This window comes from Fundulus heteroclitus, chromosome 21 (assembly GCF_011125445.2).
Source record: "Fundulus heteroclitus isolate FHET01 chromosome 21, MU-UCD_Fhet_4.1, whole genome shotgun sequence".
NCBI classification, from domain to species: Eukaryota; Metazoa; Chordata; class Actinopteri; order Cyprinodontiformes; family Fundulidae; genus Fundulus; species Fundulus heteroclitus.
In genome coordinates, this window is record NC_046381.1 from 9,486,027 (window position 1) to 9,512,638 (window position 26,612).

The 26,612-nt window shown below is 39.2% G+C and overlaps 3 protein-coding genes across 3 annotated transcripts; 1 reads left to right on the plus strand and 2 right to left on the minus strand.

Moving 5' to 3' along the window:
- Positions 1-2,650: 2,650 nt before the first annotated feature.
- On the minus strand, positions 2,651-5,156 carry sox32 (SRY-box transcription factor 32). Its single transcript, XM_012853119.3, has 2 exons — positions 4,837-5,156; positions 2,651-3,479 (listed from the first exon to the last, which is right to left on the minus strand). The coding sequence occupies exons 1-2, from the start codon at positions 5,120-5,122 to the stop codon at positions 2,839-2,841; spliced, it is 927 nt and encodes a 308-aa protein (XP_012708573.3). The 5' UTR covers positions 5,123-5,156; the 3' UTR covers positions 2,651-2,838.
- Positions 5,157-14,729: 9,573 nt separating this feature from the next.
- On the minus strand, positions 14,730-18,586 carry mrpl15 (mitochondrial ribosomal protein L15). Its single transcript, XM_036125542.1, has 5 exons — positions 18,403-18,586; positions 18,106-18,263; positions 16,960-17,125; positions 15,214-15,337; positions 14,730-15,127 (listed from the first exon to the last, which is right to left on the minus strand). Exons 1-5 carry the CDS (start codon positions 18,505-18,507, stop codon positions 14,790-14,792), a joined length of 891 nt encoding a protein of 296 aa, XP_035981435.1. The 5' UTR covers positions 18,508-18,586; the 3' UTR covers positions 14,730-14,789.
- A 1,037-nt stretch (positions 18,587-19,623) lies between these two features.
- Positions 19,624-26,112, plus strand: lypla1 (lysophospholipase 1). Its single transcript, XM_036125394.1, has 9 exons — positions 19,624-19,954; positions 20,147-20,178; positions 20,280-20,345; positions 20,430-20,477; positions 21,941-22,011; positions 22,091-22,164; positions 23,538-23,639; positions 24,203-24,379; positions 24,459-26,112. The coding sequence occupies exons 1-9, from the start codon at positions 19,886-19,888 to the stop codon at positions 24,516-24,518; spliced, it is 699 nt and encodes a 232-aa protein (XP_035981287.1). The 5' UTR covers positions 19,624-19,885; the 3' UTR covers positions 24,519-26,112.
- Positions 26,113-26,612: the final 500 nt, after the last annotated feature.

Sequence of the window (26,612 nt, forward strand, 5' to 3'; positions counted from 1 at the left end):
AACATTTTTACATGTAATTAAAATAGTAGTTCTTTTGAACCCTGTAAAGCGTAAGCGTTAGATAGGTTTCCACAGGTGAGCTCAGGATCACAAACTTCACACAGATAGGTCAAATGAGATTTTAACTTTTTAGCATTAAGTAAACAAAGCTAAATAGCACAACTGTTTAGGCCACAAACAAAAAGAAGACTTTGAATGAATACATAAGTTTCTGTAAATAAATTATTTATGTATATTTTCAAATTTTAGTTGGAGCAAAAGTCATACTATTGGTACTTTAGTACAAGGAGTGTGTAGGCTCCATTCAGAGGTAAAAAAAAAATTTCCACCAAACGTTTGAGGAAAAAAAATAAAATGTTGCATATTATGTAATGTTTTGTGATGCTTATTTTGGCTTGCAGACACAGTTCCTTCACTTCAGCCATCTTAAAAATTTGGACCGATAAATAATTCTGTGAGGTAAGAGACTGCTGATATAGACGCAAAGATAAAGCGTTATTTTTACCACTGGGTGGGATAACCATTCACACAGCATGAGATAGTTTTGGAGGAATGCCTTGCATTCTTACAGTCATCCAGGACATAGTTGAACCTCGAGGCTTGGACACAGAAAATATGAGACAGGGAAGTAAACATTCTCCTAAATGGGTAAACATTTGGCAGCCAAAGTCGAACGAATGTTTGGAGATATGTCAATTTTGTGGTGTATTTTTAGAACCGTTGTGAGATGTTTTAAAATGAAACAGGAAGCTGGAAAGTCCGTATTTTTGGCGCCCACTCTGCTTCCTTCGGTGAACCGAGAGAGATGAGATCAAACAGGGGGGATAGCTCCTACTTTGTCTAATGTAACAGATTTTTCAAAGAATTTGCACTCATTAAAATTCAAAGCAGATCACGTCATGTGTAACAGTGCGACATTGTGATGGGGTGATTGTTTTTAAAGACAGACTGTGACAAACATTTAAGAGAGAAAATGTGATGAATGTAAAGTAGGACGAGCCTCTCGTACAGCTCAATTTAATTATCACTTCACTCCTTTGTGTTCTAAAATGATCTTACTGATTAATGTAGAAATATTTGATTTGAATATTGTGTATTCCAAATCATATCTCATATACCCCACCTTACTTTACGGCGGGCAGCAGGTGCTTTTCCAAATATCCCTCCTTTGCTTTATGGTGGACCCATCTGGAGGGCTTATTGCCAAAAAGCTACATTTTCGTGTCATCTGACCAAAGTAAACACTTTTAGCTAAAACCCCAGTGGAGTTTAGAATATTCTATAGATTGACGTTTGTGATGGTTTGACAGTGGAGGCTTTTTCCTGGCATGGATCATAAATAAATGGCAGGTAGACAGCTTTCAATGCTCAAACCTCTTGACCCCTAGATTTCACTCTTTGCCGCAGATCTCTATCAGTCAACTCTGACGATTTTTGGTTTAACCTCATTTAACATCCTCTTTCCTGTTCATTGAGAACAATAATTGCTGTAGACATTAGCATTTTTTTTTGGAAAACATACTTATGCACAAATCGAAATAACTGGAATGGCATTGGCCTATTGGTCGTATCGCATTTATATCTTAGAGAAATAGGAAGCCATGGATGAGTAATTCAAGTTTTCTTGTCATTGTCATAAACAGTGAGAATGCAAGATTTGCTTCTTTTTTTTTTTTTTTGCCAAACCCCAAAATTTAGTTGATCTGAAAATTTTTATGTTTCATGAGATCAATTAAATCTTGATTTTTAACACAGAATTGTCAACCTGACTGATGGTATGTTAGCTGTTTTGGTAGGTGAGCAAAAGATCATTGCTAAAGAAGCGGGTCCGTCAGAGTCTTGTATCCAATGGAAAGTTTAATGGAAGAAAAAAGTCTGGCATAAAACAAAGCTCAAACGCTTGCTTGGAACGGGGCTCACATATAGTTGCTAACTTTGCCCAACACTGACTTCCACCGTTTCTTTTACAATAATGTTCATTGGTGACTTGCTAATTTAAATCATCCCAATATCTAAAACAAACACATTACTGCAGGAACTTTAAACAAGCATTGCTTGTTTAATATTGTGCTTCACTGCTAAGCAATTAATAAAAAAAAGGTATTTGTTATTTGTACATATTGCATATCTGTTTTTGCATCAGTGGTTACACACCAGCGTACATCTTTGATTAGCAACATACCTGTTCAGTTATAATACACAAATGTAATATATAAACGACTAATAAAATGCATATTGCTTTGAAAATTTTGTGACCACAGCAGTCAAGATTTTCAATGAGTATAAATGAATGTAAGCATTGCTTATTGTGACTATTACGGTCTTAAGATTGCACTTTTGGATCTCTTTGTTGCTTTCTGAGGAAGAGTTTTTGCTAAATTAAATTAAAAACAATTAGAAATTAATAAAAGTGATTTTATCATCCTAAGAATAGCTGCATATTGACCAAGCAACATAAAGTAAAACAAAAATCAAATGCATGCCTTCATCAAAAAGCTGTTGTCAAGTTGCACTGTGGGAAATGTAGTTTTGGATAAATTTTAAAGTTAGCACATGAAAAAAGCGATTTTGACACTTGTTGCACACTTTAGATACTCGTTTAACATTTTTGAACGTCTTCACTGTTTTAGCACATTAACACAATGACAATAAGGTGACTTACAGTTATTTATTGGGACTTTATTTTATCATTTTAACACGAGAAGACAACGGAGTCATCATATAGGAACACGAGAGGTTTCAACAAACATGTACACCCAATCAGCATTTAATATCTATCCAAAATAATGAAGTCCACTGAGACAGTTTAAATAAATACACCATACTGAGCAGCGTTTCCTACACGGAGCGTCCTCTGTAGCAGCTCTGTTCAGCCGGCTCCGAGCCCTGGTGTTTTGGACCCAGGTACTGTTCAAACTCGCTGCGGTCCAAGTCGTACAACGTGTCCAGCTGAACCTGCTCCAAGTAAACGTCCAAGGGGGGCCCCTGCTGGAGCCCGTAGGCCCTGGACTCCCTCTGGTCCATGGGAGGACCTGCGGAAGAGGGCAAACCATGCTGCAGGTGTCCGTGCTGGGAGCCGAAGTACGCCTGAGGCTGTGCCTGGCAGGCAGGAGGGTACGGGCACACAGCGGCGCTGCTTGAGAAACTGTTCGCCGCCGCGGCTGCGTCAGAGTCGTGCACCGCAGGGTTTATGTATCTGTTACAGTGCAGCGAGGATTGTGGGAAGGCAGGTGGGTTCTGGAAGGCCTGCTGCTGGTGGTTCTGGAGCAGATAGGTGAGGTTGTAGGGGATGCTGAAGCCGGGGCTGCAGAGCGGAGAGGCTTCGGCAGACTGCGGCTTGGGGCTCTTCTTCAGCTGCTTCCTCCGACGGGGCCTGTACTTGTAGTTGGGATAATCGATGGTGTGCTGGACCCTCAGGCGCTCGGCCTCCTGCATGTAAGGCCGTTTCTCGGCCAGGGGCATAGCCTTCCATGTTTTTCCTGCAAGAAGAGATCGTGGTGAATAACTTTTACAGGTCCAGTTAAAGTGAAGACTGAACTAAAGTTTAAACCAGAGTCGGACCAGGACGGTTAAAGGCCCTGAACAGAGTTTCCTTTTTAGCCCCACTTCCAATTCATGAAGTTAAACTCATAGATTTATTACATGCAAAGTAAGACATTACATCTTACAGTTAATGAACACCCAAAATTCAGTTTCTCTGTAAATCAATCAATGAAATAAGAACAATAAAGAATGTTACGGTGTGGCCGTATTATGGCCTACACACACAATCATGAGAAAGACTGCAGTGGCATCGCCCACAAGGAGGTTAAGCCCCAACTTGGGAAATTTCATGGAAGAAAACTTTTTACCAGAAAAAGGAGCACAAGTGACAGATGCAACTGCAAACCCTTTCTTAAAGAATTGTTTAAGAACAAAGCTGGCAGAAGAAAGGGTATTAATAGGCTTGCTTACTGTTTTAGGCTACCTGCAGGCCTGGTACCCCAATAAAGTGGAAAATAAAAAAAAAAGGTTGTGAATCCTCAATTTTTATTTCTCAAAGCGAGTTTTTAATCCAGGTTGAAGGGTGCCAAAGGTACAAGTGGATAAGTCAACATGTTCGGTTGTTCATTACACCGTCCTCCAGCGTGCTACGGAAATGGCCCGTTTGGAGACAAGTTGCTCTCAGAAGCTCCTCAGAACAGGGGACGTAGCGGTAAATTAACAAGAAATTCAAAGTAAAGCATTGTGGTTTTACTTTATAAAGGCCACAACTGAATGACTTCAATGTGAAAAGGAAGAATAGAGAAGTTAAGTAAATCTGAAAGTTCAGTATTAAGAAATAGGAAAAGGCCTATTGCATAAGGCCACTAGAAAGAGTTTAGCTTGTGCACCCTTTTCTACCAAATGTCTTCCTTCCACTTAACTTTCTATTGACATGTGTGGATACAGAATTTCATCACTGTGCAGACAATCAATTTAACATTTCTGTATAAAAAAAATATTTTTGTCTCATTCAAAATTTCTAATTTATGGAGAAACAAAATTTTAGATTTTCATAAACTGTGATAATTTTACTTTCACAATTAAAATAACCACTCGAAATATGTCCCTTTTCAATTGAATAAAAATAAATAATATTCTCATTTATCTGGATGGACCTTCATATGTATACAACTAGCACATTTGTTAATTTCTTGTGATTTAATCTCTTTTGGGGCCCCAAGGTCTCTGAGGGGCCCCATTTAGTTCACTTATGGAGGTGCTGTTTTTTAATTATTTAATAATTAAATAATTATTAAAGGGATCTAATCCCTTTAATAATTATTTAAAAAAATATTAAAACGACATAATTACCAAGTATTTTGCTGAGATCCGTGTTCTCCAGGTCTGGGTTGAGCTGCGCCAGCCGCCTGCGCTCCTCTTTGGTCCAGATGATGAAGGCGTTCAGCGGCCTCCTGACCCTCTGCTGCGCCGGGGCCGACTTTGGCTCCGGACTGGCGCAGCTGGACTCCGAGTGGATAGACAGGGGACTGGAGGGCCCCGAACTGGGGGAGCGCACGTCGCTCATCGGCTCTCCGCCTTCGCTCTCCAGCGGGTTTGCGCATGGCTGGAAACCGAGGGCCTTTTGGCTGAAACGCATGGTTTTGTGTTGATGTTTTTGTGCTCCGCTCGCAGGCCGCTGTCACCCTCCCGGTGATGACGAGTGACGGGATATAAGAGGCCGCTCCGCCAATGGGAATCCGGGGAGGAGTGGATTTAAGGTGTGAACTCTCAGGTTGTATAGATGGGACCCATCACACCCCATTCAATGATCCCTTAAAAATTTTCCCATGGGGGTCTTGGGAATGTAATAAACGTAACATCTAACACGTCGACGCTGATGGAAGCGCATAAATTCACGCCAAATTAAGCCATATATAGCCTACATGATGCATGTTTATCGTTTTTCTAATTTTACAACCAGAAAAAACAATAATGTGATCAACCAAATTGCCTTATTTTTCGGTTAGACTTTTAACTATGTCAATTAAAACAGACTTTGGCAATATTCGTTTCCCCTGATTCACTCATTAAAGGCGCGTCGCCCCTTTACCCTCTGCACAGAAACGGAATCAATAGGACCTGTAAAAGGTGGGGAAGGGAAACATCAAAGTTATTTTTTTTTTCCAGCACGTAGAGCGGGTTACTAATTACATTGAGCCTCTCAGCTCTTATCGGCCATCGTCAAAGTACATTTTACAGGACCGGCATAAAAAAAAGAGAAGAAGAGCATGATCAAGGCGTGTTTGTTGCGAGATTAAAGCGCACAAATATTTACTTCACGTACAAGAACGAAAAAGAGAGATAACAGGCCTGTACAAAAAGGAGGGTGATTAGCTCAAAACAAAAACACAAAAGTAACTTTGTCAGAAAAGAGGAATCTCATCACATCTTGAGTTTAAGCCTGCAAAGAGCTGGAGGATTCCTTTCAAATTTTAACATTTCGTTACATTTTATTTCATTATTATTAGTGTGTTTTATTTATTTATGTTTTGCGTTCACTTGTTTGCCATCTACATGTAAAGAAAGTGGCACACTCTATACAGTTTTGATCGTTTCTGACCTATTATACTCATTATGGTAATATTATTAGGTAAAAAAATATTTATATATATATATATATATATATATATATATATATATATATATATATATATATATATATATATATATATATATATATATATATAATATTTTTGCCCAAGAATAACTTTTGGTTTCATTGTCACAATTTTTTTTTAAATTGAAAACGTGCGCTTTGTTTTGCAAAAAATAACATGTAATCATAAAGTAACATTAAGAAAAACATCATTGCCACTTCGTCTTTAATCTGTAAAGTTAAAAATCTTTGTAACCACACAAAAGGAGGCAGAACATCGATTGATAATCGTGAATTTTGCACCATTTCTGGTTTGGGAAGGAGATGCATATTTGACACGCCGTTTGATCGTTTTTATTTTTTTGTTTATTTGTTCACAATTATATATTTATGTATGATGAATGTATACTAAAGAAAGATGTAATCTGCGGTTTGAGAATGCTGCAAATGCATTTCCCTGTCACTTTTCGCCGCGAAACCAAAAACGTCCGGCAGGATCAGCGTCAAATCCGCAATCCACGCACCTGCATACAGCTTTGATCCTGCAGAGGCCTTTTAAAACTCCAAAACGTCTCCTCTACATTAGCGATCAGAGCAAAGAGCTAATAGACACGGACTAATTAAAAGCAATCAACAGCGTTTTCTCTCGGAATATGCATGTTGCAGAAATCCCATAAATGGCTCACATGTCGTTTTAGACCTGCATAAAAAGCCGATTTAGCGGCTGTAATTAAATACCTAGACTGTTAAGCCCCATTCATTTAACTACAGCGGCTGTCTAGTGCGTAATTGCTTGTTGCGTTGCAGCTCGTTAAGAATTAAACGCTGAATCCACATCCGGAGTGTTGAACATGACGCACACTCCAATGCGCAGTTAGAACAAGCGCTAATGGATTTAACCAATTAGCTTGTACGACCCAGCATGAATACAATAACGCAGAGTTTCGGCCCACTCTCGGCCTTACATGGGTTTGAATAAATATTATAGCCTGGATTCTCAAAGTTTTTACAGCAAGTACAGCCTTGCCCAGATGCGGCCAAATGCTCATTGTTTACTTGATGTAGTTCTTCTGTATTTTTTTTTTTGGAGAAGAGGGACTGAGCTGAATGTTGCCTTTTACAAGCACCTACATGAAGGCAGTCAATCCCCGATCCAGGGCCGGTCCGAGTTACAAGAGACCTTTGCGACTCTTCCCCCTTGGCCTTTCATGGAACGTAAAAGTAATACTCATCATTACACACACAGGGTCATATTTTAAATATTTATGTTTGTTAATTTGGATGATTTATGACTTCAAGCTAATTGAAACCCAAAATATCCGTTTTAGAAAAATAGTGGATTGCTTAGGATGGCAAAAAAAAAGGATTTTTAATAAAGAAATGTCTTCTGGAAAGCATGTCCATGTACTGTACAGTATATGCACGCCATACTTGGCGCTCCTTACTGCATCAGTGCGACATGGCATGGAAGTGATCAGCCTGCTGCTCTGCTGAGGTGGTAGGAACCTTATTAACAGCGGCCTTCATCTCCTCTGCATTGTTGGGTCTGCTTCTCTTCTCCTTTGGTAATACTCAGATTCTCTAAGCTTGGGTCAACTGACTTTGCAAGTCAATCAAGCACAGTGATGCCCTGGTCACAAAAGGTATTTAGTCTGTTGACAGTATGGGGAGGTGCCAAGTCCAGCAGTAAAGTTAAATAATACGTTCTATTATTCTCTACCACGTTTTTTTTCCTCTCTCTGAACCTTCCATCACTATAATTGTGGGCTGCACAGCGGTGCAGTGGGTAGCGCCAGGCCCGGATTATGCATAAGGGCCAGTGGGCCAGTGCCCAGGGGCTCCAACCATGGGGGGGCACCACATGACACATGCTTTAAAAATATATTTTTCATAAATTGTTATATTATTTACTCGAAATTGTTGAAAGAACATGCATTATTCGTTTTGTGAACACAGATGTCACAATAATATTAAATGATAAATAAATCAAGATTTTTTTGATTTCAACATTTTAAAATTAGATATTTGAATATTGCTCACTGCTCATATGCCTACATGTAGTTGTGTAAGTTAGTAAATAGTAAATTGCATTACAGAAATCCCCTTGATTATGTCTGATGTTTTTGACCGAAGGACAGCATGGGTAAGGGGGGGGGGGGGGCTGCTTTGAGGTATAGTGCCCAGGGGCACCACGTTGTCTTAATACGGGCCTGGGTAGCGTTGTTGCCTTGCAGCAACCTTGGGTTCGAGTTCTACCTTTGCCCTGGGTCTTTCTGCATGGAGTTTGCATGTGCTCCCTGTGCATGCATGGGTTCTCCACAGTCCAAAAACCTGACTGTTAGGTTAATTCTCCTTAGGTGTGAGTGTGTGCGTGAATGGTTGTTTGTCCTGTCTGTCTCTGTGTTGCCTTGCGACAGACTGGCGACCTGTCCAGGGTGTACCCTGCCTTTAGCTGGAGATAGGCACCTGCACCCCTTGCGACCCCAATAAGGATAGATGTGTTGGAAAATGGATGGATGGATGGATAACATAATTGCATGTAACACTCAGAGGAGCCATCTTCTTCAGCAATTAACCTGTTCTCTTTTGGTGGGTATCGATGTCTGTGGCGGTTCACTGTGAAGTTCGGCGGTCTTCCTCTTGATTGTGTAAGCCATAACATTTCTGTTTTGAAGATGTGTGTTTAACTTTGTGAGTTGAAAGCGGGCCCCCAATTGAAATCTGCTCGAGATTCGGTTTCAGGACCCAAGTTAATTTTCTAGAAGTAAACACTACTAATGTTGTTTGCTACTATTACTACTGGGAGGTCCCTGAAGTATTCCCCACTGTAGTTCCCGTTTACCAATGCCTGCTTGGAGCAAAGATCAACGTGATTGATCTACTCACCTTCTTGGGTTGTTTGGGCTGGCTGGCTCTATAGCTCATTCACCTTTAGCAGAATTTGAGAAGCATGGTTTTTTGACTATAAGCCACGTGAGTGTGTGGATCTGCATTTTGAACATTTAATCAGGCCTTTATTTGTCTTAAGCACATTTTAACACATACTTCATTTAGCTTGCCCTTTAATAAAACCCAATCATCAGGTTGCAAATCAGGTATCAGAGCATTGTCACATACTCAAACAAGCAGATTGCTCGTGCTCAATGGGCACTGTGCTTTCTGAATGGGGATTGTTCTATTCACAATGTGCTATTGTGTCGGACAAAACCCATAAATGGGACGCTCCTCTCCGTCTTCACTTTGCGATCAGTGATGTTCAGGCTGGCCACAGGTGGAGGTGAGCGTTCGTGCTGCAGCCGCATGAAGGGAGCAACTTGCTTTGGATTTATTTTTTCAAATTTTTTTGGGAGCATCGTCGCAGATTTAGCTGGGAGAGATTTGTGGTTTCATTTCCAAAGAAGATGCAACAAATTCAGCTGAAAACTTTTATTCCAGCATCTTTTTAAAGCAAAGAGTGTAACACAGCTGGCAAGATCTTCCATGTTGAGGACCCGTTTGAAGGAGAAGGATGTGGGGAACTCTCGATAACGAAGCTCTGTATTCCAGCTCCGTCCCATGACAGTGAGTCATTTAAAGGCGCTGCATTGTTTCATGAAGGTGTGAAGAGGATATGATAGTGTTGTCTCAGGTAACTATGATCTTCGCAGCGTGGGGAATGCGTTGTTTTGTGCTGTATTGTATGGACTCAGCGGGCCAGCATCAGGATACATTCCATTCTACGCAACCTCTGCTCTCCTAATCAGATGTTTGAGCAGATTCAGCAGAGTTAACGGAGAACCACGGGGGTGAGTGTGAGCCTCCACACGCCCCTGTGTAAACAGCACCCTGCCCGGCCCGGCCTGGCCCGGCCCAGCCCAGCCCTGAACGTCAGGCCCACTGAGAGGATTACATGCCCCCCTGGTTCAGACAGGCTTAAAGGGGCCTCATTAGCAGAATACAATGATGTTCCCCACCCCTGAGCAGAGATAAGATGCAGGTTGGTTTCAGAATCAGGTCGGAATCAGGCCTGTTACCAGGTAGGGCAAAGTCCATGCATCAGTTGTGCATAAGAACAGGGGGAAAAAAACCAAAAGCTACACCAAAAAAGTAGAAAAAGGACATTTTGGAAGGTTAAATTACAAAAATTATCTAACATTTTTGTAAAGTACATTTGATTCTGAAGATAGAGTTTAAATAAAATATTTCCTGAATATTTTTATTAGAATTGATTTTAACAAGTTGGTTCAGTCAACTAATAGCTTTTCTCTGTTGTCTTTCATGATATCCAGATCTTCAAACAAATTTTGTCTCAGATCATTAAACTTGTTAAAAAGAGGATTTGTTAGATAAACAAAACTATCCATACCAACACTGTGTTAAGTGAAAAAAATTATTATGCTCTTAACCTAATACCTTTGATAAATTAAATCCTCATTCTAAAACTGCTTTTTGAATTTACTACGGCTAACTTTGATATTGAAACAAAATACTTGTAGGGGAGCAAATACTTTCACAGGAAAGTATTCACAGAGGCTCAGCCGGCTGTAATGAAAATATACAAACTTTTTAAAAGTCAAAAACTCTCATAAGACTTTTTCCATCAGAGGAAGATCTAAGTTTGTAAACAGGTTTAGCTAGATTAGCGACCTAGCTAATGCTAAAGTTAAACTTGCTATCCCTGAGGCAGTTGTTTGCTGCTAAAAAGCACATCCTAGCTGTGTTTTCAGGAAATAGTTTAGCATGTAACCTTGTTTAACCCTTGTTTAGCCTTGATAAATTTCTAAATGTTGTATCCAACCAACTTTAAATAGTTTATTAACTAAGAAACGCTAATGCTGTCAAACTTGCTAGCGCTACTCATGGGAGGAGGCCTTCTCTCATTTCCTGTCTGATTACTGCAAATAAATGCTACTGGTTCCACAAAATATAAAAAAACAAAAACAAAAACAAAATATGTGGCGGCAAAGGTAGCCTTTTAAAACTGAAGCCACTGTTGCCTATGAAAAGTTCAGCAATAGCTGCTCAGAGAAATGGTTTACGTGCCATCTATGTAGAACAATTTTAATAAGTGTATTACTATTTCTGTAACATTCTTTGTCTTGTTCTCTTTTTGTTTTTGTTTTAACAGGTTCCTGTTCCTGCCAAGGAGGATCCAACAGATGCTTCAGTGTGATTAAGGCTCCTCTGCATCCTTGAAACTTGATTCTGTTCAATAATGACTACAGTTTTGAGAATGCATCCTTATTAATCATGCATTATAGGTATTTACTTATCTGAGCATGTAAGTTTTAGATTAGCTATATCAATAAATGTGAATCTCATTCTTAACCTCGTTATATTTTCACATTACTGATCTTTTATACTGATAAACTGCAAGGTTAAGACAAAAAACAAGCCTGTAAATGCATGTTTAAAATTAAAGGATTGTGTGCAACTCAGACATGTGTCATGGTACCTACACATTTTCAGGAGGAAATTAAAAATGTTTTCACTCTCTTTTTGGACTACTTCTGATCTTTAATTACAAACAAACATACTGGGAATGAACAGTAAATGTTCAGTTGTTTGACTTGATCTGAACTATATGCTCCATAAAAAAACAAGTTTCAAATGCTATTGATATATTTAAGTTCTAAATCAGTCTCAAAATCTCAAATACAGATGGCTGAAATGATCAATCAAAACTTTGTTGTGAAAATGAACAAAAAAAGTTTGGTTAATGGTACTTTTGGAGAAGTATTTGATCAAAACATCTTTATTAACATTCATGTTACTGCTTAGTTTAAAACTTTCAATACTTTTTCATTCTTTTGCATGCGTATTCAACATTTTCCAACAGGCAGTAGAGGGGATGAAAATAATCAAAATACAACATAAAAAACAAGAACAGCAGACATCATTAACAGGGAAAAATAGAAAAAGGTGATATTTTAAATTGAGTGGGGCAATAAGACTTAGAATAGGAAAGCTGCTTAAAAGGTGTTTTTTTTTTTAAATTTCTCTTTCAGGACTTTAAAGTGACTGAGGTGGCTGGCGTTGCAGGTTGTCTTTCAAAAATCAGCATGTAAATCGCACTCGTGTACTAATAATACATTATCCAGAAACAGTGTGTATTTTTGGGTTAAGTCACCTCAGAATTGTAATTCATGCTTGCACCCAGCCATCAATCATCAGTCTAGCTCCTTTCCACCTCAAGCTGTAATCAGTTCAAAGCTCCACTCGTGCCCCAGAAACAGCCCTATTCTTTGTAAATTAGGAACCGCATTCAGCTCTGATAAGACTCTTTATCTGGTGAAATGAGGAGGTCTTTGGAGTGTTTTATTGTCCACGCACTGATTGAGCCCCGGTGGTGGGTTAACGTTCCCAGTTCTCATGATTCACTACCTAAGCACCAACCCAACAGCATCACATTTAGCTGTGATTAGCCCTAATTATTAACCGAAACTGGTCTCAGACTTGTGAGACAATCTGTCCTAAATGGCTCGTTCGTGGCAGCAGTCTGGCCCTGCTGCTGCTGCTGCTGCTGCTTCTGCTGCATGTGTAATTAAAAATGTGTGAATTGGTTAGACTCAGACATTAGATTATTTGGAGCACACACCTGAAAGAGGCCAACAAATCCATTGTGGCCAAAGTGAATTAATAGAATCCATTTCTCCCCTTGTTTTTTTGTAAACCCTCAGGATTGATGTTTGCGCCTCAGTCACTCCTCTCTTTCTGCTGCTGCTGCTGCTGCTCGTCTGAGACTTGATAGAAATTCAAAAGGATCTGCTGCTTTGAAGATAAGCGCCGCGGCTCTGCCATAAACAATGATTGTGCTGTTTCTTTCCTGTGGCGTGATTTATTTAAAGTATTATGCTGTAAGGATTTGGGCTGGTTTTTCCTGGCGGGGCCCGCTGTGTGTGTGTGTTTATCCTCGACCTGTGAAGCTTATTGGATAGTTTGGACTCAGGAAAACACTCAGGGAACCACAAGCAGAGTCATCAAAGTGAGACCTTTGACTCAGGGGGTCTGATATTTACCATTTCCCATAACACAAACTGCCTAATGTCATGTAATTCACTTTGGGTGAACATACCTTAATTTTTCCTCAACAAAAAAAAAAAACCACAGGCATGTAGAAGAAATAAAATGCTTTGCTTTCACACATGGAAATGTGGTGCCTCGCAAAACAACTTTTTCATATCTTGGGTTTATTTCTTTTCCCAGTTTTCTTAAGAGTATTTCAAGCTCAGTCAGATGTCATGTAAAGCACCTATGAGCTTCATATTTTCAAGTCTTGCCAGAGGTTTTTAATTTGCTTTTCTTCTAGACGTTGACTGGGCCATTCAATCACATAAATATGCTTTAATCTAAACTGATTACATCACAGCTCTGGCTGTTTCTAGGGTCGTTGTCCCGCTGTAAGGGGGAACCTCCTTTCTAAATCTCAAGTCTTTTGCAGCTACTAACAGGTTTTATTAGATAGAGGATTATCCAGTACCCCCCCCCCCCAAAAAAAAGTAAAAAAAAATTAATAAAAATAATCAACTCTAAGTTCTCGATTCCTGCTGAAGAAAATGATGCCTGCAGCACGTTTCACCAGAGGTGATCACATTGTTGTTTTTCATCATTACCAATTAATTTGCTTTGCATGTAGACCAAAATAAACTCATATTTGGTCTATTCTGATCCAGAACCTTTTTCCACGTTAGCTGTGTCCCTACATGACTTAAGTCAAACCACAACTATTACTACTTTCTTTAGTCAATCACTTTTTTTTTTTTACCACTCTTCCATAACTCCTGTAGATCTGAGGAGCACAGATGCTCCTACTGATGGTAGTTGGTTGCACTTTATTATGTTTTGTGGCATCAGGGCTGAATAAAACCAGTGCTTTTTTCTTTTCTTTTCATATTTGTAGAAAACCATGCATGAGAATTGTGCGCTCGTTTGTGTCGGCCGATCGTGTAAACCGTGATTTAAAACTATTCGATTTCTGGCTGCAATGTACAAAGATTTAAGAGATAGTTTTGCAGGGCGCTGTGTGCTTCCTTTGATAAAACTCTTCACACAATCTGGGTAAAATACCAAGTTATTTATAGTTTGACATTTCCACCTCGTGGAAACTTCGCATACAAGAGTTCCTAGTGTTCTAAAGCAGTAAACAATTAAAATATAGCAGGTATGAGGCAACCTGTCAGCATTAATCATAAACAAATCAGAAAAAAAAAAAAAACAATACGCCGAAGAGCCCACACTTGGCTAACTGAATAAAACGTCTTTGCTGGGATCTGATGTGTTACAGTGGTGTTTGCCTGTGATTGTATTCCAATCACACGGGGGGTGGGAGTTGGGTTTAGAGGGGGCAGATGGATCTTTTGAACGTCCACTCCAGGATACAGCTGCATATGACTAATTTCAAACCCCCCCCCCCCCCCCCCTTCTAGGGGCCCTATGCAAAGCCATTTCACAAGTAACACACATCACCAGGCATCTGTTTCCTGTTTTCATTCTTTGAGTTATCTTATTTTCCTTATTTCCCCCTCACCTGTTACAGTTCCTTCCATCATGCAGTTTTTGCCGAGACGACAGCGCGTTCAGAGCCACGAGATTTAAACAAACAAACAAAAAACTCTAGATGGAATCAACATAACTTTCAAGATTAGGTTTAATTTGGACATATAAAAGGACATGTGTACCAAGTTAGCACCTATGAGGAGTAATATTGCAGCAGTTTCTCGTCAGTTGGTTTCAGGATCTTCTTCTCCGGCATGTTAACGACCCAGCCTGGAGACAGGCCAAAGAAGATCTGTCGAACATCCTTCCTCATGGCCAGCATGTGACAAAGTTCATCCTTTGAAATATCTGGCAGCACGTAGCCGTACTTCTGCGCCAGGGCCAGGCGGGCCTGCTGGATTTCTTCCGGATCTGCTAAGTAACCTCGGTTTTCAGCACTCATGTAATACGGAACCATGTCCTCCCGCGGCAGCATCCGCCTCGGGATCGGCTGCCCCCGCATGAAGAACGGGACGGGTTTGATAAGAATTCCTGTAAAAACAAAATCAATAAAGATTCACCAGCCTTTTATCAATAAATACTGTGATAAATTAGTGGCATAATAATATTCAGTTTACCGAGACTTATGGGATCATAGAAGCTGGTGGTGATGACGCCTCCGTTTCGTTCGATAGCAGCTATGGCTCCCTCAGACGCTCTCTGAACCTCAATGTTGATTTTTGCTGCAAAAATGTCAGACCCCTGAGAGAAGGAAAAAATACATTTAAACTAAAGAACTGCGCAAATCAGAAGTCAACAAGAATTAGCCGCAACACCATCATGTGGCGCCACCTGCTGCTGGAAGGTGAATCATAATGAATCTATTGAAAACCTACAATTAGGCAATTTTTATGCACATTTAAAAGGGTTTTCAGATGCCTATATGTTGCCTAATCAGATGCAGAACTGTCTATGACTTTTTATTTTTTGACATTTTCTTCTTTGCATCACTTTGTGGTGTTTTTCTGTTTAAAATGCCCAACTTTGAAGCAGATCTACCAAAATCTGGATCTGCTTTATAAAGATCTAGCTGAAAATATTATAATCAATGATATGGTTTAGCTTAAAATCCAAAAAGTATTTGCATCCTATTCACATTTTGTGTCACGAATCAAGTATATCAAACACAAATCTAACTGTAATTTATTGAGAATTCACCTCATTTTTCGGACAATAAGGCTACGTTCACACTGCAGCGTGAAGTGACCAAATTCGGATTTTTTTTTTTGCCCATATGGATCTGATCTTTTCATGACAGTCTTAACAACAAAGATCGAATTTTTTCAAACACAACCCAGGCCACTTGGATATGTGGTCCTAATTCCGATACGTATCTGATCTTTGCATATGCGACTTGTGTCTGTACGGCTAGGTCGCATTAATCTACGTCACCGATACTCGACAAACGTCACTATTCTGCAGAGCGTTGTGTGGTGCAGCTCGAAGGGCCCAGATGAAACAGAACCCTGTTGTTAGGCTGTCTGTGAAGCTAATAACAGCTAGCGCTAGCTTACAACTCTATAGTCCGGGTTTTTTTTAACTTTGTTGATACACCTGAGCTTTATGTTGCTCTGAAACATCCACGTCGTACTGTTAGCTTAGCACGTAGCACCACTACGCTCACTGTCTAATTTTGGTGTAATTTTGACAAAACTTTGCTGCTTGGAGTTGCTAAATTATCCCATTCATCCTCCCAGGTATGTTCCACGTTATTCAGCTGTTTTCTGATGCAGCTGTGTAATTTAATAAACTGGTTTACCAGATTAAAGGTCAGATTTTAGTCTTGGATTTCGTGAAAGAAATTGCTAAATAAACAGGTGTGACTTATATATGTTTTTTCCCTCTTTATGACACATTTTTTGAGTGATACGACTTTAAATCCGAAAAATACGGTACGTCACATACCAACATAAACTAGCACATAATTGTCAATTGGAAAGAAATTGATGCAAGCTTTTTACGATCTAAAATCTGAAACATGTGTATTTATGGTGTGAATTTATACTTTGGTCACAGGGCAATATTTTGCAGAACCACCTTCAGACGGCGTTACAACTGCAAATTATTTGAATTTGTAGTGTTTGTTATTTTCAAAAGGAAATGTGAAAAACACATCATTTTACTATTACTTTACAATTGTGCACTACTGTATGTGTGTTATTGTGTGGTCAGCCTGGTTCATTAAAGATCATGATTTTTTTTCAACAAACAATTCAGATGAAAAGCTAACACTGTTCATCCTACGATGTGAAAATAAAGTTTTTTCTTTGCCTTTCCTCTTTAGCAGATGTGGGTCATTGAGCACTAATGAAGCTACTGCCTACCTCATCAACAAGCTGGACTCCATAGTCCCTCTTCATAGGCTGGATGGTCACTCCTCTGGCATTGACAAGCTGGGTCAGGTCTATGGGCTGTGTTGGGTCGACCCGTCCCAGATCAATCAAATACTGGAGTCGTTTCAACGTCAACGGGGGATACTGTGGACGCAGACTAGGAAGGGAAAACAACAGAAACGTACGTATGAGAGCTAATACTGTTACTTTAGGAATCATTAAGCACAGCATTTAATGAAACTAGGCTCATTGTTTACCGACAGGGGCAAACACAAGTTTATACTTCCTTTTGATCCTTTTCATTCATAATGTTATTTCTTTTTACTTTTTTTTCCTCCAAGGAAGGTTGTGTTTTTCTTTTACTGAACTAAATGAAAAATTTAATTAAGAACTGTCTGCGACAAGTTTACTTACAGAAAACTTGCGTATAACCCATAAACTCTGCACAACATTCGCATACTTGCACATTTTGCATCACTGCATCTCCATCTAGCATTACAAATGCTGCCGAACTCTTAGTTTTTAAATGCATTCTTGCACAAATGCCCTTTGCACAATCAAATTCTGTACATACAAATGTTTTTTTTAAATACTCACCTGTACACTGTGACTTTCTCCTGCATTGTTTACATTTCAATTGTTTTACTTTTAAATCAGTGCTGCACCTTATACTGTATTTTAAATCTATTGTAAATTACAAGCTGTATTCTTGCACAAATGCCCTTGCACAATCAATTCTGCACATACAAAATTTTTTTTTCAAATACTCACCTGTACACTGTGACTTCTCCTGCATTGCCTACATTTAAATTGTTTACTTTTAAGTCACTGCTGCACCTTATACTGCAATTACATTTTTACTGCAATTTACAAGCTGTATGCAACGGAATTTCGTTCTGTACGCACTCTGTGCATACAAAATGACAAATAAAGTTCTTTAAGTCTAAAGGCCTTTGATGATGCCTTTGCAAAAGAAAAAACACATTCACCATAAATAGATGATGCAGTGCTAACCTGACAAGCTAATAATCGGGAGATCGCGGTCACCTCGCTAGCAATCAATGCATTTCTGATAAACAATAGTCTGTATCTTCTGTGGCCCCGTCAGCCACCCACGGGTCGTTCTCACTTAATTACCTGTGGCCTTCATTGAAGCCGTATTTGGGAATCAACAAATAGAAGGGGGTCTGTCCTCCCTCGAACCCCAGCCGAGGTCTGGTTCCCCTCTGCCGCTCTCCTTTGTGACCTCTCCCGCTCCTGTTGCCACCGTGCTGCCCTCTGCCCCGCCGCCTTTCCTGCAACACATCAGCGGCACCAGATCATGCTCATGCCCTCCTAACGCCAGCCACTGTCATTCTGTTATTTACTGTAGCCATGCTAGCTCCTGTTAGCCGCTAAGCGTAGCTACTAATAAAGGAGGGAGACAACACTTACAGCCTTCTTTGCTCCTGGTTCAGGCCGTAAATTTGCTAAAGTTATTCTCGGCAAATTCTGCAAAACGTCCAGTGCCTTACCGCCGGTCTTTTTAGTGAAAGACATATTTTTTGCTGCTCACATGTCAGATGTTAGCGAACCAAGGACACGGAGGTCACGTGACAAGATGGCGGCGGAAGTATTCCTTTTAGACGGACCGTTAGATGTTTCAGAATAAAAGCCTAAATTTGCCATCGTTCAATCCCGGCGTAAAAGTGCGGAGCACAGCTCGGACAATGTTGTTCTGGTGCCAAACAAACAGCAGCAGCAGAACTAATTAATTAGTACTTAAAATAAGTTGTTGACATATACGAACCGATAAATGCAACGAGGCTGTCACGAGGGGGCGCCAAACTCCCTGAAACACGAGCAGTTCGGTCAATGAAAATGTGCAAATTCCTTTTAACGATTACGAAATAATAATAATAATAATACTAAACAAATACATGCACGTTGTAAAGAAAAACGCAGAGAAATAAAATAAAATGTTTAGTTATAATTATCCATAATCTGTTTATCCTTGCATGGATGTGGGAAGTAGGATTGTACACAGGGCAGGTTGCCTGCGCGTCACAGGGCAACTTAACCATGTACAAACACACAACCAAGGCCAATTTAGACTAACAAGTTTAAAAAATAAAATAAAAATAAATCGTGCTCCGAAATCAAATTCCAGCTTAGTTCGATTCCGAGGAGCTTTTCTTTGATGCAATCATTTTACAAGGTAATACTTTGTTGCTTTACTTTGTTGCAATCGTTTTACAGTTTTACAGGCTTTTTGAAAGTACCTTTTTTCTTTGGAGCCTTTTCCACTAATGTGCAACGCAACAAGTGAGCAAATTCGGAGGAATATTTTTTGTCAGACTCAATTTATCCCTTGAATATGTATTATTTATTTATTTATTTATTTATTTATTTATTTATTTATTTATTTATTTATTTATTCTTAGTAGTAGTAGTAGTAGTAGTAGTAGTAGTAGTAGTAGTAGCGTGTAAATAAAGCTCAAAATAAAATACTATATTCCCATCAAACGTGCTCAGTGCCATTATTTTGTAGTAGGCGGTGTTATTTTGCAAAGGATTTAACGTCCTTTGACCGCAACCAATGATTGACTTGCATCTCCAAAGAGGATCTGTTGAAAGCCAATCAGGTGACTCCGGGGGCGGGACTAAAACAGGCCGTTAGTTGGACTTCAGCTGGAAAACAGCCTCCTAGTAGCTTCGGGAGAGGCAGCTCACCTTTTGGATTCCCAGGGAGTTCAACTTCCAGAAAGACGTTCAGGACAGGGTCCCTGTCGGTAAAAGGAGGCGGGGTAGCGTCCACCTCCACCCGCTGTTTAAAAACAGATCCTCTACAATTACTGTGTGTTTTACCGTCTAAAAATCACCGTTTAGTGTTGGTATTTAGCCGAGAGGAGCTAACTGGTGGCCGTCTCAGCGCTGTATGTGCGGTAACAACATGTCAGCGCCTTTACCTGCCATCGTGCCTGCTGCCCGGAAAGCCACTGCGGCGGTGAGTTAACGAGCCGTTTCAGAGAGCAGACATTCCTGTTTAAAGTCGGCCAAAAATAAATAAAAACAAACTAAAAATAAACACAGCTAATGCCTCTGAAGAGTTGGAGAACAGAAGCTGCTAAATTCTGACAGCTGTCAGTCTCTACCTTCATATTTAATTAAACACGTGTATGTTCTCCCTTTTTTTTAGGTGATTTTTCTGCATGGCCTTGGTGATACTGGGTATGTGAAAGCCTCCATGTGTCCTATCAGACTGATTGGTGAGCAAACAGTGTTTCAGCCGGGTTTGTTTGTCGTTGTTGTTGTTGTTTTAAATTTGACAGGCATGGCTGGGCAGAGGCTTTTGCAGGCATCAGAATACCTCATGTGAAATACATCTGCCCTCATGCGTAAGTGCTGGCAGTCTGTAGAGGATATAAGAACACCTTCCCTTTAAACCACATTAACTGATGTAAACATGTCTAAACCTGCAGCCCCACAATACCTGTTTCTCTGAACATGAGGATGTCCATGCCTTCATGGTGAGTCTTTTATCATTTTATTAATCCTTTTTCCCCCACCTTGGTTTTAAGTTTACAGGGAATTTGTGGCAATAGTGACATTTTTATTTATCATTTATTTGTCTTAGTAATTTAGATATATTATATACATTTCTTTATATATATATATATATATATATATATATATATATATATATATATATATATATATATATATATATAACATTTTGATTGACTTTTATTTTATACCACTTGTTTAATATTGATAATAATAATGCTATTCTATTATTGATATTGCTTTTGTTATAATTTTTTACTTGGCTTCTAGTTTTTTTGTGATGTTTGTTGATGGTTATTTGTGTAATTGTTTTTATTTAATGCTATAAAAAAGGCAGATTGATTTGTAGGTGCACATTTCAGTAGACCGAGTTATAGAGATGCACTGACCAGATTTTGGACCAATATTTGATCCCTGATTTTATAAGGCTAACACCTGCCGGTTTTGGAGTTTTTGGGAATCAAATAGTTTTTTTTTCAGTCCCTACTTTTTTTGGATGAATTAAAATTTCATAAAACGTAAAGTATAATGAAGCAATTACTTCTGAATAAACGATTTAAAGCATCAAAGAAAAGCTACAACTTGAATAAAATCCTGCAGATTCTGCTGCAGACGTATCTATATATAAAATCCAACTAAACATAACTACTATTACAACATATCTCCTATAACTCCTTTAAAATATAGATTATAGCTCTCTATCTTTTTAAAAAAATGTGCCCACCTCAAAATATACATATATAACACAGTAATTACAGAGATGACAATTCTAACTCTCCTTTACAACTTATATCTGCAATTAGAAGGGTTTGCTTTGCTAAAACCGCAATATCTGTGTATTCCCTTAAGAGGAAGTAGATTCATAGCTTAAGCATGAGATTTTCAAATGACTGCCAACATTTCAATGTCCTGCATATTCCATAAAAGACTAAAGTGGGTTCCTCATAGGGATAAAAAAAAAAAGCAACTTTGTTTTAATATGTTCACGCATCCTTTTTACCAGCTGATTCTTAAAGTGGCAGCTGAATGAACCGCTGGCATCTCTCTCTTATTATTATTTTTTTAAATATACCGGTATAAGAATAAGTAAAACTGGGCCAATATTAATAACTCATGTTTATTTCTTCTAGTTGCTGTTTGTGTATGTTTTTCGGGAGCGGGTTGGCCGTGTAGTGTTGTTGGGGGTATGTGATAGTGATGCAGCGAAGGATTGTGGGATATTTATATGAAGCAGTGAATCTACATCAGCGGTGTGGCCATTTTCTTTCCCCTACCTGTCAAAACAATAGAGCTGTGTCTATATCGAAATATATCAGTAATTTGCCATAACAGCGACATTAATATCGTATATCGACATAAGCCCAAATCTTTGTGTCGGTGCGTCCGTGCCTTAGAGTGAGGCTCATGCTTATTCTACCATTTTTAGGTTTGATATCCACGGGCTGAGTCCAGAGGCAGATGAAGATGAGGCCGGTATCAAGAGAGCGTCAGAGAACAGTAAGTTTAATAGTTTAAAATAAAAAATTTGCACCCATGTTTTCCGACGCTAACGTTCTCTTTGTCTTCCGTTGTGCAGTTAAAGCTTTGATAGATCAAGAGGTGAAGAACGGGATACCGTCACACAGAATCATGCTGGGGGGGTTTTCGCAGGTAGGCGTGCCATGTTTGGAGGGTTTGTCACGTCACTCGTTGGTTCTTCACATGTACGCAATCCACAAATCTGTCTTTTTTCTGAAAGCTCTGAAGGTCTCTGGTGCTGGAAATTGGGCTGAACATCAATTAAGTCAGAATATTAATATAAATCACGAGGGCAATCCTACAGAGAGCAATGCTACAGAGTCATTTAAGGTCATTTCTTTAAAGGGACAGTGTGTAACTAATTTAGCCTTTAATTAGTAAGAATAAACTCTATGAAAGTCTGATATCCTTCTGCATCAAAGTGTATGTCCCTAACGTTTAGTACTTACTGTTTTTTTTTGTTTTGTTTTTTGGGAAAGCTTGTTAATGCAGATCCCAAATGTTTAGAGTTTTTATGTATTTAGCAAACAGGTAAAGAGTATCTTTGTAATTGTAGTTTTTATTTCTTACTGTTTGACCTGCTGATCAGCGGTCAGAGTAGATAAAAGGAGAAACGGATCGACTTGTGCATCCATTGCTATTAAACACTGATGTTGAATAAAGTGTTTTAATAAAGTTTATTATTGATATTGAATATTGAACAGTGAGATACTTTTTTTATATCAAAAGCAAATGTATACATAGATTCTTGGCAATAAAGAAGAATTTATAATCTGTAGAAAATAGATGTATATCAATTTTCATTATTATTCCATTTCAGTGTGGCTTGTTGTTTTTGTCCTTTTTTTTCAATGTGTTTCCAAAGTGTTTTTTTTAATTTTTTAAAGCTGTATATATTAAAGTGTCTGTGTGTTCGAATAGCAATCTATACACAGGGTCCCACGATGATCTGGAAAAATGTGGAAAAGTATGAAATTTGAATTAGTATGGAGAATTTTGTTATTTATTTTTTATTATTATTTTTTGCAAATTGCATTATCTAAAATATCCGTTGGCCAGCTTGTCGTTCCATTGATCCGTTGTTCTCTCTGTCTGCCCCTTCACCCATGCAGCCACTCAGCCTTCCACGCATCTATCATTTAGGAGTCCGTTTGTCCATCCGCACATCCACTATAAAGACACCTATTGTCCATCTATCGGTCCGTTTTGTTGGTTGGCTTGTCCGTCCGTCCGCCCACCACCTTTAACTCCTCTGGGTTTTCCACGTTCCACGTTAAAAGCCAGACGACTGTAGAAATATCTGCCCTAAATTAACACTGAACCTTTTGCGCTTTATGCTTTAAAAGTATTTCCAAGAGGAGAGAGGCGGTAGATCAGGCGGCCCATAAACGGAGGCTATTAGTCCTGGACACGGTTTCTCATTCCCTCATGTGGAGGTTCGTTGTCTGTCTGGAGGAATGTAACACATTGGCCATAACAACTGATTGTTGCTTTGTTTTTCTCAGGGCGGAGCTTTGTCTCTGTACACGGCTCTGACAACTCAGCAGAAGCTCGCCGGTGTGGTCGCTCTGAGCTGCTGGCTTCCCCTCCGTAAATCCTTCCCTCAGGTAAGAACAGAGGAGGAGGAAAAACAGAGCACTGCAAAAAGGGAAATAAAAGTAGGTAAAACCTTCTCGAAATTAGTGTATTTTCCTTGATTTGAGCAACTAAATAAGACTATTTGCCAATGGAACAAGTATTTTTACCCCTAAAATAAGATAATTAGACATCCTACACTTGAAATAAGATGACGGAGATGAGTTGTTCCTATTTTAAGGGCAAAAATCTTATTCCATTGGCAAATAATCTTATTTACCTGCTCAAATTAAAGAAAATATACTAATTTCAAGAACATTTTACCTACTTTTAGTTCCCTTTTTGCAGTGAAGCGCTACATTTTAAGGAATTATTTAAATGCAACTTCAGGATTTAGTAAAGAAAAATGAGTCTAGCAAACAAGATTTTATTAGTAAGAAAATGTTTAGAAATGCACACGTAAAGGACTTTTTTTTTTTCCATTTTATTTCTGAACCGTCCCTTTAATGAAAGTACACTGCAGGGATATTCCGCTCCTGCTCATAATCTGTCATAATCGGATCATAAAAACAATCCTAATCTCTTCTATTCTCAGGCGGCTGCCAGCGGCGCTAACAAGGACATGCATGTCCTGCAGTGCCACGGGGATGCCGACCCCCTCGTCCCGTTCATCTTCGGCGTGCAGACGGCGGAGAAGATGAAGAGCCTCATCAACCCGGCCAACATCACCTTTAAATCGTACCGGGGCCTACCTCACAGTGCCTGCCCGGAGGTGGGTGTGCTCTCTCAGCAGCTCTAGCTCTCGTTTCTGTTGGGGGGGTCACGCTCTGCATCGCTTTCTACTCCTGCAGGAAATGATCGACGTCAAGCGGTTCATAGAGAAGCAGCTTCCCGCCATCAGGGACGAGTGAACACAGCGCCCCCCCACCCTTCTCTGCTCGTCTACTCAGAACGCTCCCAGGCCCTTTGGCCTCGACTCCTCCGTGAGATTTGGTGGACTTAACGACCACGGACTCCACCTGACAGTAAATCTGCGCTGCTGCTCCAGAGACCTGGGGCCCCACTGTGACAATGCTGCATCTGCTCTGGAGCCACAAACTCAAACCCGGTGTTACAGTAGAGGAACGTTAGCTGCTTGGTTGTAAAAGCATGTCGCCGCAGAGACGAGCCGTTTTTGCACGAACCGTATGTATTATTAAAAACTAGGGCTAAACTTTTTGAATTCAGTACTCACATACTTACAATAAATGGCCTCTTTTAAACAAAATAAAGCTTTTTATAGTTCAACTTAATTTATTTTTGAGCGACACATCCCTTTTAATTATGGGAGTTTCTTTAGCTGAATTGCCTTGTTTCTAGAGATGCACCGATTCTTGGGTGAAACTGAGGTCCGACGTGCCGATTTTGAAATTTTCTTTTTTGTTTCAAATGGGGAAGAAAATGCATTTCATGTTCCTTAACAGAGGGAGTCTTTGTTATGACAGGGTTCCTTCATTTTATTCTCCGTCAGACATATGGAATTAGATTTTTGTCATTTTCAACACAGCATGGGCATTTCAAAATTTCACTTTTTCCTAACTTTACTCCTTATTCCATCCATTACCTGAAACGTAAATGATAAACAATATACAAGGATTATTTAGATTCTTTTTTCCATTCAGTTTATGCCTTTTTTTTCTCTTTTCTGTTTTAAAACTGTGCAACGCTTATTTATTTTTGGTAGTGACCAATAACCTACTGGTAAATGATTACTCAATACAAAATAAAAAAAGGTTCGGTTATCGCTTCTATACTTCTTAGATCATAGTTTTAAGCAGGACACATATTTATTAACACAACAATTAGCTTTGAGAACCAGATTTTTTTTTTACAGACAAATCCATCTGTTGTTTCAGAAGTATAATTATTATACATTTTGAATTAGAACTGATTTATTTGGGGAAGATATCATAGAAAACAGTTTAGTACTCCAGTAAGTCCCTGTGGGCAACTTTAACATTCAGTCGTTTCATGATTTAGGAAACAATAAAAAAGCAGCTTAAATGTTCTTAAGTCAAGTGTCAAGTATGATGTAAAAACTGGTGAAATAGAAAGAAATTTGAAGTATGGAAAATATAGGAATCCTCTTATAAGATCATCCCTGTTTTTGCAATAAAATACACAAATAACCTCGGATTTTTATTTATTTATTTCTAAAAAGGCATCAGAGTAAATGCTTTTCTTAATAGACCAAGGAAGAAGAAGAAGTAGCTCTTGGCTTCAATGCATTACTGGCCAATCAAGGAGGGAAATAAGCTGATTGATTGGTGCATCTCAGCTAGTTTTAGTTGCTCCCAACTTCTGCATTTTGAATGTTTGCTCACATTGTCATATTCCCAATATAGTGTAGCTTTAGTAAGTATTTAAGGCCGTGAGCCTGGCATACAATGTTGCTCATCACTGGGGAGATTATGGACCTTTAGTGATCTAATTGAACTGATCTTTCATTAAAGTGGAAATGTAAACGACAACGAGCATCTGTTGATTTTAAAGACAAGAATTTGGTGTGCACATTTAAATTTCTCGTGGATTTTCTTTCACCCTGAAATAGTCAAAACACAGACTTAACAATATACATGCGGCGCCACCGTTTTGAATAAATGTCAGGTAGCAAGTTGCAACTAGACTACATGCTGTTTCTAGCCTTCTTGCGAAATTTTGGCCAGATGATAAACCTCTCTTCTTTTCAGAATTATTACATTATTTAAATGTTTTGGTTTTCTTTCCCCCGGACTCGATTTTTAAGCCTAGTCCACAAATGTTTGGAGTTGGTTGAGGGTGGGGCTTTGGGAAGCCAATATTGATGTGCTTTATCCATCTCAAAACTTGCTTCAGTCTCTGGGATCCAGGCCCTGATTGAACACCATACTGGGTAGACTGTAGATTAGTGGATATAGTACTCATTTTGCTATCTGAAAGTTATGGGTTCAATTCCAGCGTCTTCCTGCCACCTTTTAAATTGCCTA